Genomic DNA, 15,844 nt, shown 5'->3' with positions numbered 1-15,844 from the left:
GACCCTGAACGGAGAACTGTACACTGTTTTTGCCTGCACCCAAGTGAATATGATGTAACAGCGCCACGATGCCCTAGGGCAGCTGCGCGCTTTATAAATGGAAATAAATAAATAAATAAATAAAGCAATGATGGTTGAATGACTAGCGGACTGGAAACTGAATTCTGAGGTCGGATGCAAAGAATAGCTATTTTACATGTGATGAAATTGAGCCCAATGCAGATTCGCGGCAAACTTTTCAGCGTGCGAGAAACACGATTACAGAAAAACTACAAGGAGTTGGAATGCGGTTTTAGATTTGTTTGAAAGCTGAGGATGTTAGCTTCAACTTGAGCATGTACGGTTCCAAAGTTACAGAGGTTTTAGTAGAGGTCGATTTTTCTCAAAAAGAGTCAAGATTTTCAAATGAAAGATACGCTTTTGAATATTACAAACAAAGATTTTTTACACTAGGGAGTCTATGAAGCCACAAGCTACACGCCAGCACAGCCACCGATCCAGTGACTCCCCCAGATGGTTTCTATCTGCCGAGACGCTTGCCTTTCTTCAGTAAATATATTAGCGCAAAGATGATATTATCACTACAATTATCAAAGGACTATATGGGTGAGGGAAAGATTCAGAAAAGACAAAAGAGATTCTACAATGCAGTTATGGATATGTTGGAATGGGTTGGATAGGATTACTTAAGGATAAGAGATTAGCTATGGGCAATTCTACGCTAGATACTCGCAACTATGGTTTTGGAATAGGCCCGTCAAAGATCTGGTCAAAGGGTTCTGGACTGGAATTCTGCTAGCCCACCGACAGGATTCAGGCGCTTGGTTCTGAACTCAGCACGACACTCTGGACACTGCACGGCCTCTGATTCTGGATCTGACGGTTGGTTCTGGGTTACAGCTCTGCTCTACTGGTTTGGATCTCTGGATTCTAGCACGAGTTCTTGGCAAGAAAGCAGAAAACGGCACACCCGGCTGTTCCTTTTGTGGGATTCCCCTTGGAAGTCTGGGGTTAAAATCAAGTTGCAAGATTTTAAAGGCCAAGCTGAGAAAGGTTCAGATTTGGAATTGAGCCTTCTGCTTTCAGAGTTCTGGAGTCTTGGATCTGGTTTCTCCTGCAGAGCGCTTTACCAGTAAATCAGTTGATGGGTGAATGTGTGTGTTCTCTAGGTCCTAAACTGTCCCTATTTATGTATTTGCCAAAGGGGTGGGTAGGCTGATTATGCTAAGCCCACCCTCTAGGAATCCGATTGATCAGAGTATTTTTCCTCTCCTGATTTGAGAAGGAAATCTAGTATCATAGTGATGCTGCAATTTACAATCCAGGGAAAAACCTCCCGTTTGTTTCTACACAGAAAACCTATTTTTCATATAAAGCATATTTACAATATCACCAACTTGCTAACAATACATATTCACATCACAGATTTAATAAAGCATGTATCCGTCCGAGTCCCATCTCCTTGAGAGTTACAGTTCAAAATTGACAGTTTTTCCGCGCTTTTGGTTGGTTACCCAGTGTCAGATCTGTACACGTTTTTCCACATACATGCGCATGACATCTGGGCATAATCCTGTAAATTTTCATATTCCTAGCATTATCACAATTGGTACAACATCAACATTTTAGTGGTCCGGTCTCTGAATATCGCACAGGGTTCAGAGTAGTTTCAAACTGTGAGCAGCATTTTCCTATTAACAACCTATAAAATACAGATTTTTCAAAGTTATACACAGTTTTCTATGAGTCCTTTTCCAAAAAGATATTTCCTTGGAGTTTAAGATACACATATTTGTCTAGTCCCGCCTCCAAGGTCCAGAGCACTCCCAGGCTTTACTTCCTTTGGCAATTGATTTCTGTTGACTCCCGAATTTGCATTTCCTTTCAGTCAAGGGAGTCTTTTGTCGCCACTCAGAGCAACAGGCCAAAATCTTCTCCCACCTCCATTAAGAACTCAATGCCAGAGAGCAGGAGGAAGATTCCTTTGTTTGGGGAGAAGCTGTGGAATGTCTTTGAAGTACAGTGTGGCTAACATTAGTTCACTTTTAAAACACTGTTTAAAATGGTCTTTTCTAAAATACAATTTACATTTTCTACAAATATACATATAGATCTCTTCATTCCAGTCTTTTTAAAACATAGACATTGAATTGGAGCAACCCATATTGCTTTTGATGGCAAGTCTGTTATTTTCTACAATTTGATTTTAAGACATAAGTTTTAAACTGACAGTATAGGTAGATGACAGCTTGGATACAGGCGAGCGGCGGTACTGCGCACATATCTGACATATTTTTCCCAGGCAAGCACCTTTTGAATGTGGATTTTTTTATGATGAAAGGTGCTTCTCCTGACATTGTGCTAATGAGGATTTCTTAAATAAGGTGATGGTGAACACCCCACAAGGATGTTGGATCTTCTCTGCTGTTTGGGAACCATGATTTTGCACTTTCAACAGCCAAGGAAAAACTGATTTTTAAAGCACTTCTGGGTTTTCCTGGCAATGCAGCACTGTCTTTTCAAGTAGTTTCATTTCACTCTGCGGGCAGCCCAATGATAGGTTTTGGCAGCGTGGTCTCCTGTTTTTACCATTGGCGTAAGCAAAATGGATTGGCGGCCTATTTTTCAGGTTTCCCTGCGCACTTCTCAGAGATTTTTAGCGCATAGGGCTTTTTGTCCACCATTCTGTTGTTTTTGATGAAAGCAGCACACAGTGATGTTGCAGGGCAGAGGCAGTGGGTCAGAACATCCCACAAGCCCCCCCTTGCGATTTGGCGTTGACCGTCCATCAATGGGACGTCGCAAGACTGGGATGATCAGTCTCTTTTCTTTTGGTTCCAAAAATGGCAAAGCTCATCATCTTTTCCTCCATCAGGGGTGGATTGACCAGTTCTCCTCGCCCAGTCCTGATATGAGTATTGAGCGATACCCCGGGACCCTTGGATCTTTGCTTCCGGTCCCTGGGTGGTCCTCCTTGGTTTTAGTCTCCATGGTTTCCAATTCTAGGATGACAAAGCATTTCTGTAGTGGGGCGGACACATACATTTTGTCAAATCAGGACACATTTTTCTATTTGTAAGTTATTGACTATATATGGAATATTTTATAGTGGAAATTTCTAGGGAGCTGGAGTGACCCCCTCTGGGGTTCCAGAAGACTCCTCCAGTTGCTGCAGAGTGTGCCTAGGATGGCAACACTTTAGTTGGTTAATATGGACCCACTTATCTTCCCCCTCTGCCAATCCCCTTTTGGGGATGCAGATTTTTAGGCGACTGGTGAGATTTTGTCTACAATTTCAAAAGGTCCCCTCCAGCTAGGCAAACATTTGCGTTGTTTGGCCTGGTTCCTTTCAAATTGTTTAAGTAGACCCGGTCTCCTACATTGTATTCTTTTCTAGTAGTCTTTAAGTCATAGTGGGTCTTCATGCTGTCTGCAGATCTCTCTAGGTTTTGCTGAGCATTGGCAAAAGCATGTTGAAGGTGTTTTCTTAGATTTTCAACATACTCATGAGTTGTGGAGGCATTGATCAATATCTGCTCTTGGGTTCTGCAGAGCAGATGCTGGGGAATCGCCATCTGCATCCAGTCATCAGCTCAAACTGTGACATTTTATTTGCAGATGAAGGGGTAGATCTGATGGCCATTAGGACAAGAGGTAATATAATACCCCAAATTGGCCCAGAATCTGCCACAAACTTCTTTAATATGCTCACAATTGTTTTATTGTATCTCTCTACTGCACCACTAGAGGCTAGCCGGTAGGCAATGTGTAATTTCCTTTGACCCCAAGTATCCCCCACATCTTTGTCATTACTTTGCTAGTGAAGTGGCTACCTCGGTCTGACTCGATCCTTTGGGGCAGTCCAAAACGCGTAAATATGTGGTTGATCATCAGGGCAGCTGCTGTTTCTGCCTTTCAGTTTTGGGCCGGGAGACATTCCACCCACTTAGTAAATAAGCATGTCACGGTCAACATGTACTTGTTCCCCCTAGAGGAGTGAATCACGGGCCCGATATAATCGACTTGTAAGTCTGACCAAGGCAGTGTCATCCCCCTTTTGGAGAGGCGCACAGTGTTTGAGGGATGTTGGCTGAAATTGTGCACACACAAGACACCCCTTCAAGTATTGGTTGAGGTCCTGCTCCATGTGTGGCCAGTATGCAACCTCTTTTAAGATTTCAAGTGTTGTATGAAATCCCATATGACCAGCTGTGGCCGCATCATGGGCGTGACTTAACATCAGGCTTCGGAACGAGGTAGGGACCGCCCACTGATCATGGCCATTTAGGGATTTCCTTACCAACAAACCGTGTTGGATTCGGAACATTTTTGGACATTTCATCAACACTCTGAGGTCCCCTTTTCCAATGTAATCGGTATTCGTCAGGGGAAAGTTCTCAGGGTCCTCAATGTGTTGATAAAACTTACCAATTATTGGATCCCCTTTCTGAGCCGTAATCAAGTCAGCATCTGGGGTCTCCTTACTCCATTGTGCAGTTGAGAGTTCATTGTGACCATTTGTCTGGGACCTAGTGATAGCAGTGACCTGGATTTCACTCCAACAGGGAATCGATCTCAAGTAGATCCCCTTGGATGGCTCCGGTTTTGGCCAGCTGATCAGCTAAGTCATTTCCAGCTTTGTTTGGTCCCTCTACTTTGGAATGACCCTTTTGTGAACTTATGACCAGTTCGTGGAGTTGATGTTGGACAGCAGTGATGATGGCTTGATGCATAGCCATCAACTCTGCCACTTGACTACTTCGGGGACCAATCTTGTACCCAGCGGAGGGTTCTGGGGTCTCATTCAACCATGCATTCCCTACGCCGGCCACAAGTTCTTTTTCCCCATTGATGTCAACATGGTAGGAGCATCCATCCACATAGACAGTGGGCATTCCAACACACTTGTCTTCTTCATAGACTTTGTATGGGGAATTGAGGTATGCATCCATGTGTCCTTGATTTTTAGACTCTCGTCCTTGAGACAGTTTTCTCTGGCACAATCATGCAAGTCAGCCAGACCTTGCGCGAGGGGACTCTTCTTGTTTTGGCCATATCTAACCTCCACATGAAAGCCTTGCATTGACAGAATCCAGGAAGTAATTCGGGAATTACTCACATTTCCAGCCTTAAATTCTGTCCCTTTGGAGATATTGCAGAGGCTGGTGTGGAGTCTCCACTATGATGTGTTCCCCCTGGATAAACGGGCGGTAATTTTCAATGCCCACAGCGTTGCCAGGAGTGCCTTCTCACAATCGTTGAATTTTTCCTCCACAGAGGATAAAGTTTTGCTCGTATAGGAGATTACCTTTTTGACCTTGTCATGCTTTTGATATAATACTGCAGTCAAGCATGTATTAGAGAACCCTGTCTCCAAGAAGAACTCCTTGTTTTTGACAGGGTAAGCTTCTTTTGAGTTGTCTTACTGCCTTGTCTTGTTCTGGACCCCACTCCCACTTGACCCCCCCCTTCAAAAGATGAATCAGGGGTCTTGTGATTTCTGCATAGTCCTCAATGAACTTTCTGCTGTAATTAGTCAGTCCACGGAGGCTCCTTAGTTCCTGCAGATTTGTGGGGTCTTCCAATTTCTGGAGGGCTTCCACTTTCTTTTTCTGGGGACAGAGACCCTGAGGAGTAATCTCATGCCCTAAGAAATTTACACGGGTTCTACACCACTGTGCCTTTTGAAAGGAAAGTTTTGCTCTGCCTGCCCTCAACTGTGTCGGAACATAACAGATCTCCGCTATGTGTTCCTCCACAGTTGGGCTTTTGATGAGAACATCATCTACATAGGCCAGGTTACCCCTTTCACCCAGGTCGGGCATGGCCTTATGTAGAAAAATGTTGAATTCATTGCCGGAGTTGATGTATCTGAAGGGAGTCCGGATCCATGTATACTGCTGCCCCCCAAAGGTGAAGGCCGGCTTGTATTGGTCCTCCCTACTGACAGGTACAGTCCAGTATCCATTGGTCAGGTCTATTGCAGTGAATACCTGTGACCCCTGGATCTGGGCCAGCCCTTGGTCAATGTAGGGAAGAGGCCATCGGGAAGTATGGACCCGTTTGTTGAGCTCCCTAAGGTCGGAGCAGAGTCTCCACTGGCCGTTTGGCTTCAATATCCCCAGCACCGGATTATTGAAGGTGCTGTGGACTGGAAGGATTATCCCACGGGACTCAAGGTTCTTAATTATTTCAGTAAGGGACTCCATTGATCCCAGAGGCAAGCGATATTGCTTCACAAACACTGGAGTCATGCCGGGGTCCGTGGTAATTGTTGTTGTGTGGATGTCAGTGCGACCACAGTCATATGATTCCACCACAAAGAGATCTTGAAAATCCAAGAAAACCAGTTTCAATTTTTGCCTTTGCTCCCGAGTCTCACAGGCATCAGCTAGGTTGACTCTCTCTTCAACCATCTCCCTGAAGCCTGGAAATACTTCTGGTTTTGCTATCTCAGCGGCCTCCTCCAGCTGGTTGGAGAAGTCCCTGGTCAAAGTGCTGATTTGGACTGGTGGCGTCAGGTGGGAAAGGCAGCCCTCATGGACGGAAAATCACCTCATCCCTCCTGAAGTCACAAGTCACATCTTCCTTACCATAAGGGCAGGAAGTGTACACCAGGAAGTTCCCCCCCATTCCGGGTAAAGATCCTGTCTGGTGTTGTGTTGTCCTCACTGTCACTGTCAAAACAGTCATTGGGGATTGATCCTAACAGTTAATTTCCTAAATCTATGGAAAAATGTTGTCATCAACCGCCATTCCAAAAATGGTACCTGCGGCTAGAGTGATACTCTTTAAAGTCACTGTTATCCACCTCTATTGGAATGGTGTCATGTTCTATATTGACTAGTGGTGTTGGGTTTACCCCCAACCCTTGCTGTTGGAGAGAAGCATTTAGATGAATATAAGCGTCAGGGTTTTTCAGTTTCAATCCTCTTTTCACTTTCACTTCCAGGGAGAATTGTCGGGTCCTTTCTGGGATGGTGACTTCGTCTCCAATCTGAATTTCAACTGCATAAGGCAGCAATTGAGCTGACCTAAATGCTTTCTCTTGGTCATCAAAACCCATGGGATTATCCGCTAATCGGGACCAAGCTTTGAAGTTTATTAAGTCCAAACTAATGGCAAAGCGATTGAGAATGTCACTGCCTAAGTAAAAGGCGGCAGTGACGTCTCGCACGACCCAACAATTATGGACTGCTCTTGTTGCCTATGGAGATTTTGAGCATACACCTGCTTGGCAGGAGATGTTTGGAATTGGGGTGTTTCCAGATCCATTTCCCATTTGTCTATCAGTTTAAATGTGGGAATGGCTGGATTTTTTGGGAGTTGGCGGAACATGGCTTCGCTGATGAAGCTCTTACCATTGTTCACACACACTTGGGCGAGAACAGAGTCCTTCCCTTCATTTAACTGAACAGGGATGAAAAACTGCTCTCCAATTTGCTGAATACCAGCCAGGCTTTGAGCTGATTTCACATCTTTCTGGACTATAGGAGTGGGAATGTCTGATTGTGGATTGGTAAAGAATTTTACAGTGTTTCCTTCCAGTGTGTAATGCCACCTTAAACTGGAAGGAAGGTTGATTTTCAGAAATAGAGAGGACACCCCATCACCAGTTTGTTGTCCTACTGCTATTACTGTTACGTCTGGGATTTGGTTGTTCTGGAAGTGAAATTCTACTTGGTCAGATTTTTGTTCAATCATGTGGCAGGTGCCATTTAAACTAACATGGTTGACATTCTGTTTTCATTTTATCGGTCGGTTAGTCTGGGTCCAGAGGACCTTGTTTACACAGTCTATTGGGTTGACAACCTTCGCAGGAGGTCTTTCCCTATTAGGAGTCACAACTATGACCGGGTGCTTCACCTTATATCGCCCAATTTTAATGTCCAAATCCGCAGTCCCCTCAATGGGAATTTCCTTCCCGTCAAAGTTCTGAAGTTGTCCAGGAAGAGGGGTGTGAGGAATTTGGTAATTCTCCCCCCTTCCCGAATTCAGTTTATCAAAGGCCTTTTTGGGCAAGGTAGCTTGGGATCCAGTGTCCACCAGTGCCAAAATTGTACCCTGCCCCTGTATTTGGACCGGGGGCATAGAATCTTCCCTCCTTCTCCTCAAGGGGGCACAGATAATGTACATTTTTTGACAACTGGTGGGTTAGTTTTCTAGCTTTGGACACTGATAGAGAAGAGATTTGGCCAGCATTCTGTTTAGAGTCTAGGGAATCTGAAAAGAAAAGGTGGCAACTAGATATGGGAGAAGCTTTGGGTTGCCCTGGTTCTGGTGCTGGGCTGCCCCCCCCCCTTTTTGGAGGCAGTCGCCAGCCTGTATTTGAACCAGGGGATTTTCATGCTGTTGATTCTGGGGTTAGATGATGGGCGGCGCTAGCTCGGTCCCCACATCTCCCCAGTCTGGATTTGAATCCTTTGGGACCCATTTCTCTTTGGGAGGAGTTCCCCCATCTCTGAAGGAGAAGATCCTTTTCCCAGAATCCTCTGAGGACCCCTCTCCTTCAAATTGGAAGATTTGTACCTCCTCCTCAAAATGGGTCTGTTTGGGTTCTTTGTTTCTCCTACCCTCACTCCTCCCCTCTGCTCCTTGGGTGGCAGACTTTCAGGAGCAGGAGATTTTGGTTCCGGTTCCTGGGTTTCGGAATAGACCTGTCAAAGATCTGGTCAAAGGGTTCTGGACTGGAATTCTGCTAGCCCACCGAACAGGATTCAGGCACTTGGTTCTGCACTCAGCACAGCACTCTGGACACTGCACAGCCTCTGGTTCTGGATCTGACAGGTTGGTTCTGGGTTACAGCTCTGCTCTACTGGTTTGGATCTCTGGGTTCTAGCACAAGTTCTTGGCAAGAAAGCAGAAAACAGCACGCCCGGCTGTTCCTTTTGTGGGATTCCCCTTGGAAGTCTGGGGTTAAAATCAAGTTGCAAGATTTTAAAGGCCAAGCTGAGAAAGGTTCAGATTTGGAATTGGGCCTTCTGCTTTCAGAGTTCTGGAGTCTTGGATCTGGGTTCTCCTGCAGAGCGCTTCGCCAGTAAATCAGTTGATGGGTGAATGTGTGTGTTCTCTAGGTCCTAAACTGTCCCTATGTATGTTCTTTTTCAAAGGGGTGGGTAGGCTGATTATACTAAGCCCACCCTCTAGGAATCCGATTGATCAGAGTATTTTCCCTCTCCTGATTTGAGAAGGAAATCTAGTGTCATAGTGATGCTGCAATTTATAATCCAGGGAAAAACCTCCCCTTTGTTTCTACACAGAAAACCTATTTTTCATATAAAGCATATTTACAATATCACCAACTTGCTAATAATACATATTCACATCACAGATTTAATAAAGCACGTGTCCGTCCGAGTCCCATCTTCTTGGGAGTTTCGGTTCAAAATTGACAGTTTTTCGCGCTTTTGTTTAGCTACCCAGTGTCGGATCTGTACACATTTTTCCACATACATGCGCATGACATCTGGGCATAATCCTGTACATTTTCATATTCCTAGCATTATCACAATTGCTACAACATCAACATTTTAGTGGTCCGGTCTCTGAATATCGCACAGGGTTCAGAGTAGTTTCAAACTGTGAGCAGCATTTTCATATTAACAACCTATAAAATACATATTTTTCAAAGTTTTACACAGTTTTCTATGAGTCTTTTTCCAAAAAGATATTTCCTTGGAGTTTAAGATACACATATTTGTCTAGTCCCACCTCCAAGGTTGGGCTGGGCCAAAGCACTCCCAGGCTTTACTTCCTTTGGCAGTTGGTTTCTGTTGACACCCGAATTTACATTTCCTTTCAGTCAAGGGAGTCTTTTGTCTCAACTCAGAGCAACAGGCCAAAATCTCCTCCCACCTCCATTAACAACTCAATGCCAGTTCCTGAGCAGAGAGCAGGAGGAAGATTCCTTTCTTTGGGGAGAAGCTGTGGAATGTCTTTAAAGTCCAGTGTGGCTAACATTAGTTCACTTTTAAAACACTGTTTAAAATGGTATTTTCTAAAATACAATTTACATTTTCTACAAATATACACATAGATCTCTTCATTCAAGTCTTTTTAAAACATAGAAATTGAATTGTAGCAACCCATATTGCTTTTGATTGCAAGTCTGTTCTTTTCTACAATTTGATTTTAAGACACAAGTTTTAAACTGACAGTATAGGTAGATGACAGCTTGGATACAGGCGAGCGGCGGTACTGCACCCATATCTGACATATTTTTTTCCCAGGCAAGCACCTTTTGAATGTGGATTTATTTTTATGATGGAAGGTGCTTCTCCTGACATTGTGCTAATGGGGATTCCTTAAATAAGGTGATGGTGAACACCCCACAAGGATGTTGGATCTTCTCTGCTTTTTGGGAACCATGATTTTGCACTTTCAACAGCCAAGGAAAAACAGATTTTTAAAGCACTTCTGGATTTTCCTGGCAATGCAGCACTGCCTTTTCAAGTAGTTTCATTTCACTCTGCGGGCAGCCCAATGATAGGTTTTGGCAGCGTGGTCTCCTGTTTTTATCACTGACATAAGCAAAATGGATTGGCGGCCTATTTTTCAGGTTTCCCTGCGCACTTCTCAGAGATGTTTAGCGCATAGGGCTTTTTGGCAGCCATTCTGTTGCTTTTGATGAAAGCAGCTCACAGTGATGTTGCAGGGCAGAGCCAGTGGGTCAGAACATCCCACATAGTGTTCGAAAGTACCATATATTAGGAATAACTGAATATACATAGACAAAGGATACTCTTGAGGATTGTTATGAGGATAGAATGTTATTTAGGAATTCTGTTTGGGGTCAGTGGTCCTGCCCATGCAGTCTATTTTTCACTATATATAACTCTTATGACGACTGTACAGAGGAAGTAAGCAAAAAGTAGGACACAGGACTGAGTAGAACTCACAGTACATTGGAGTGGAGAGAATTATGCTTCAGGGCTCAGAGGTTACTGCCCTGTCAAGAGCACACATCTGCTTCTTGCCACATGTTTGTTGACTACATAAACTATAATTCAAATACTGCAATAACTTCAATAGTCATTTTTGTGCTACCTCCTAAAATGTAATTAATGTTTTCGTTCACTCTTTCATAGTGACCTATAGTCAAAGAATGTCAACGGTCCCCAAACCAAGGGCTACTGTACCAAGAAGAAAAACTGCCTCTGCAACATTATCCGTAACGTCTGATGCCTCAACAAAAGTGAAAGCCCGACCCAGTGATAAGCTCAATCCGAAAACTATTGATCCGGTAGTTTAAAGCACATTTATTATAGATTGCAATTTTTTTAAGTATAACATTATATGCCATGCATGAATGCCAGTGTTGGTACCTAAATGTAGATGATTTGCAAATTGAAGTAAACATTAGAAAATTGTGTTAGACATTACATTTGGATTGCTGTTAGACTGTTGGGCTTATGCATGCATATGGAACGAAATTTGAACATTTTTAATTTTGGCTCTTAGGTGTGGAAACACCTTTATGATCTGAAACTAATGTCATGGATTGTAGAGTGGTGTAGGATTTTCCGATGAATGTGCCTTTGCCATGCCATCTTTCCTGCCCTCTCTACACTCTAGGCAGTGATTTAAATTTTCTATTGGGCATTTCAGTTACTCGTTAATCGAAAGCCTACCAGCTATATTGCTGAAAGAGTGGCCGCAGACACAGTCAAGGCATATTGGCCACCAGCCCTGCCTCCTGAATGGGAGAGAAGCCCCACAACCCCCAGTGCTGTAGATATTTATTTAAATGAACTTTCCGATCGAATTTGATTGGTCATGTCTAATAGCACATCCATTCCCTTGGAAGAGGCTCCATATTCTTTCTCATGTGCTGATGAACCTTCATTTTACATTTCAAATGTGAGTATAGAAACAGTGTCCTTTCATATTTCTATGTGGGCAAACAAAATGCAAGAGAAATGTGGATCAGCTTTTGAAAACTATTTTGAGTCTCCTGGCATGGCTAGTCACAATCAACAATAAATGGGTACATGCCAGGGACATTGACTCACTCACTCTCCAGAACTGAGAACCAAGATTGTTATAGTATTTTTATAGTTATTGTATCATGGTGTGTGTGGTTTAAAGAATATTTCTTTTTATAGAACATTGATTGGACATCCCTTTTATTTTGGACTGTTTTTACTTTGTGTTTGGGTTGCTACTGGATCACGTTCGCACATCTTCTACAAGTATAGGCTTCCCTTGGCCCACATTGCTACAAAAGATGAAGGAGTTGTATTTCTTGGCTGTGCCTGTATTATCTTTGTTTGGGATCACGGTTGGTTGTAGAAGTGTGGGGTCTGAGTAGGCGGTTTAGCCAATACTCATCCTTAAACTCCTGCAGAGCAGAAGTCATTTCATTACACTAGCATATGCTTGGAAGTTGAATGCAAATTCTGTTGTCTTATATTACACTCTTTAGGGATGTCTTTTGGGACACTGTGCTATCAGTTTAGAATGCACAGTATAGGGGTTCATCCACTTAAGATTGGATTATAATTATGATTTTCTAATAAAGGAATACACCATCCCAATTTACTTCACAGAACAGGTCCCATTAGTGTAGGGACCTCCCCTATTTTGCAATGTTATGAGCAAGGAGTTAATGTCATTGGTGTTGTCATCATTTTCTATGGAAATGGAAGTGATATAGCTAAGCTCATTTTCATCCCCAATCTCTCTCTTTTAAATATCTATGACTTTCACAGGTCACACATTATTAACCAATCATGGAAATGAGCACCATTCCATACATTTGGTGTCAGACTACTGATGTGAAAACCTGCAGGTATTCATTTAATTGCCTTTGGATTTACAACTAGCTGCACTTTATCATTTCCCATGTACGCATATCTGTCTTGGTTTTGAATACAGTGAGAAAGCAAAGTGCAGTCCCCACTTTGCATGCTCAAGCATTCTATTTGTCATGAGCTTCCCATAATGGTAGCTCTTCCCAATCCACCCATTCCTCGGATGTAACGGATAAATGGTTGAAGTGGACCTATGTCTAATTATATTAGGGAATGCTCAAACTCACTTTTGAATAATTCTTTAAGGCACAAGAATCAGAAAAGACCAGGTAGTGCTCATTCAGACAGGCCCCTTCTGGGCTCTTTCTTCTTTATCCTTTCTTCAGAAAAGCAGTGCTGGATCAGGTTTCCTCACGGATAAGGACCATCATGTCCAGATAATATCCAATCTCAGCACTCATCCATTGGAAAAGGTGTTCCCTTTTCTGCAGCCTTCACAATCCCAGCTCTCCTTCAATTCCCTGTGTGTTTCTAATTTTCTAATGAGAATTATTCTCACGCTTTATCATCTTGACCTTGTAATTTTTGATTGGCAAGTCCTTCCATTGGCTCCCTCAACTGGCAGACACTTCCATGGGTAACACCCCTTAATTTACATATGTTGATAATATTTCTAAACATGTGACAGGGAGGGCAATGCACACGCTGTGCAATTATAAGCTCAAACTCATATTTCTTCCATATTTTATAGCAACATGACACATTGATGAAATATTGAGTACTGCATTTCCATGGTTCTCAGGAATGCTAGGATAGGAAATGCAATGAAATATGACTTAAGTAATATGTATAATTGTATTATTTTTTATTAATCCTACTAATATCGTGTTTTGACTCATTTGATAGAGTACAATCTAACATTTGGAACACCTTTTGTTTGATTCTACATCCGATCATTGCCGAGCTATATAAACAAAAAATATTGTTTAAATGTTTCCGGGGCTAAATTTGAATGAAATTAATTTCCTAGAATTCTGAAACTTCATGCTAGGATCACGAGTCATGTAAACATCTCTCTGAGGCCCATTTGTGTGATCTTCGATTATATGGGTATCTGCTTAACCTTTCTAACTTGGATGATCTGAAGATCAGCCAAGAAGTGCTAGAACATTCTAGAAGTGCATTCTGGTCTTTGGAGCTGGGGAGTTTCAAAAGCTACTAGCACATGATCAGTTTAGATGTTATCTTTGCATACCACCATAGATTTTGCCTATTTGGAACATTACATTTATTTTCCCATGACAATATCTCCCTTGAGATGGGTCATGTGAGTGGGAGGCATCTCATTAAGCAGAGGCCTTCAACAGATGGTCTTTGTTAAAGGGATTTGTTTTAATGTATTTCTTTTGTACAAGATAAATGAGTCTTTTTATCTGTAAATGGCAATCTAATCATATGCGGTATCAACCTATCACACAACAGGAAAGTCTGCTGGGTTTAGTTCAACTTGTCGGGTTCAAAGGAAAATTAGCACTTGCAAGTCACCATAGAAAACCAATGATTTCCTATACAGATTTAAACAGTAATGCATTCCCTATTTGAAGTCTCATATACACTTTACAATACACTTATTTTTGCATTTAAAAAGGAATTCTCTTTGTAATGATCATTTCACACATTTTGAGTGAAATGCACTGCCAGCTGACTTACATGATACAATATGAAGCTTAATTTGAAATTACATGGCAACATTTTGGGTATAGAATTAGAGGTGAATACATTAAGCTCAGTTGAAATTTTAACCATGTTTTCCAGCTAATGCAGGAACTGGCGCTGGATTTTCCTTTACGCTTGTTGATATTTTCCAAATAACATATACATTGGAGCCAGTCCTTTGGGTTTCAGTACATTGTTCCAGTGCATCAATAAACTATTTTAGGTGACTGCAAAAATGTATTTGAACAAAAAGACCATTTTAGCTTTCAAGTTTAAAGTTGATCATGAGCCAGTGCATGGGCCTTACGTATTTTTTTGCCTATACAACTCCAAATTAATTCAGTGAGGAAACGTATGTCATTTGTTGGGTGCTGTCTCTCAGGCCAGAAGGTAACCTGTGTCTTACAGGCACACGTTTTTGTGGTTAAAGAAACGCACAACCACATGGAGAACCAAGGCACCATTAGACATTTTTCGCTTTATATTAAGACAGACTCCATTTTGCTTAATATCTTCCCCAACAAGGTGGCTTAACTATAATTACCATTATGTTTCCCTGAGGGCATTTTCACGGGAGACTATTACGGAAATAAAAGAAGGGGAGAAATGGGGAAGACGGAATATGCCAGTGGCCCATGGTCTTCTAGCCTAATTGTTGCAATTTGGACTGAGTTCATGGCCTGTGGGAGCTGTTGTTCTAATAGTTATGGTATACGGGTATAAGGGCTATGGTCTGTGGCCCCTGGTCATTTCTAATTTTTGCAAAATGGACAGTGCGAATGGCCGCATACTCTGGTTACTTACTACTGATATGCGCATATTGGACAGTGGCCACAGTTGAAGGCCGTGGCCAGTTGCACTGGAGGAGATATAGCTTAACAAATCCCATAAGCACGTACATGAGATCACTGCGGGATTCAACAATAAGATTAAAATGATGTCATGGGTGATGGTTGACATTTATGGAGTGACTCAGAATTAAGATTGTTGTCACCTACCACATCAGCTGAATGTCATGGGTTTTGTTGCGATTAATTAATTAATCTAATCTATGTTACATTTTCTACACAGAAGAAACTTTAACAACATTTTGCTTTGTAAAGACTAATCGTAAAATGGTATTCATTTTATTTGGATGATTTAAAAAATATGTAATATATAGACATGCCAAAACTATACATAGTCTGCGTCTGATATAGGGTGTTTAGAAGTCTTTGGCTCGCAATCCCTTTTATAGAGTTCTTCTCACCAGTATATGCAGCGGTACTTTAGACCAGTGTTTCACAATGTTGGAAAAGTAGGTCAAGACTGGGCCACGGTTCAATTCTAGAATTCAGTCCTTAGTTATTGTTTTTCCCAGTTATATTTTCTTTAAC

General features: G+C 42.3%; 1 protein-coding gene across 4 annotated transcripts in view; it reads left to right on the top strand.

The window, feature by feature from the left end:
- PACRGL (parkin coregulated like) overlaps positions 1-15,844 on the top strand; it is a 344,780-nt gene that overhangs the window by 65,171 nt on the left and 263,765 nt on the right. For 3 of the 4 annotated variants that reach the window (XM_069631890.1, XM_069631888.1, XM_069631887.1), the window contains exon 2: positions 11,088-11,242. The exons of the other annotated variant lie outside the window; for it this stretch is intronic. In XM_069631890.1, the coding sequence (XP_069487991.1) occupies positions 11,105-11,242 (138 nt within the window). In that variant the 5' untranslated portion in view covers positions 11,088-11,104. The remainder of the gene's footprint in view (positions 1-11,087; positions 11,243-15,844) is intronic. 4 annotated transcript variants of the gene reach the window in all.

The sequence above is a fragment of the Ambystoma mexicanum genome, chromosome 6q (genome assembly GCF_040938575.1).
Source record: "Ambystoma mexicanum isolate Mex_15411 chromosome 6q, UKY_AmexF1_1, whole genome shotgun sequence".
Taxonomy (NCBI): Eukaryota; Metazoa; Chordata; class Amphibia; order Caudata; family Ambystomatidae; genus Ambystoma; species Ambystoma mexicanum.
The sequence above is the reverse complement of the archived record's forward strand: the minus strand, read 5'-3'. Positions and strand labels throughout refer to the sequence as shown.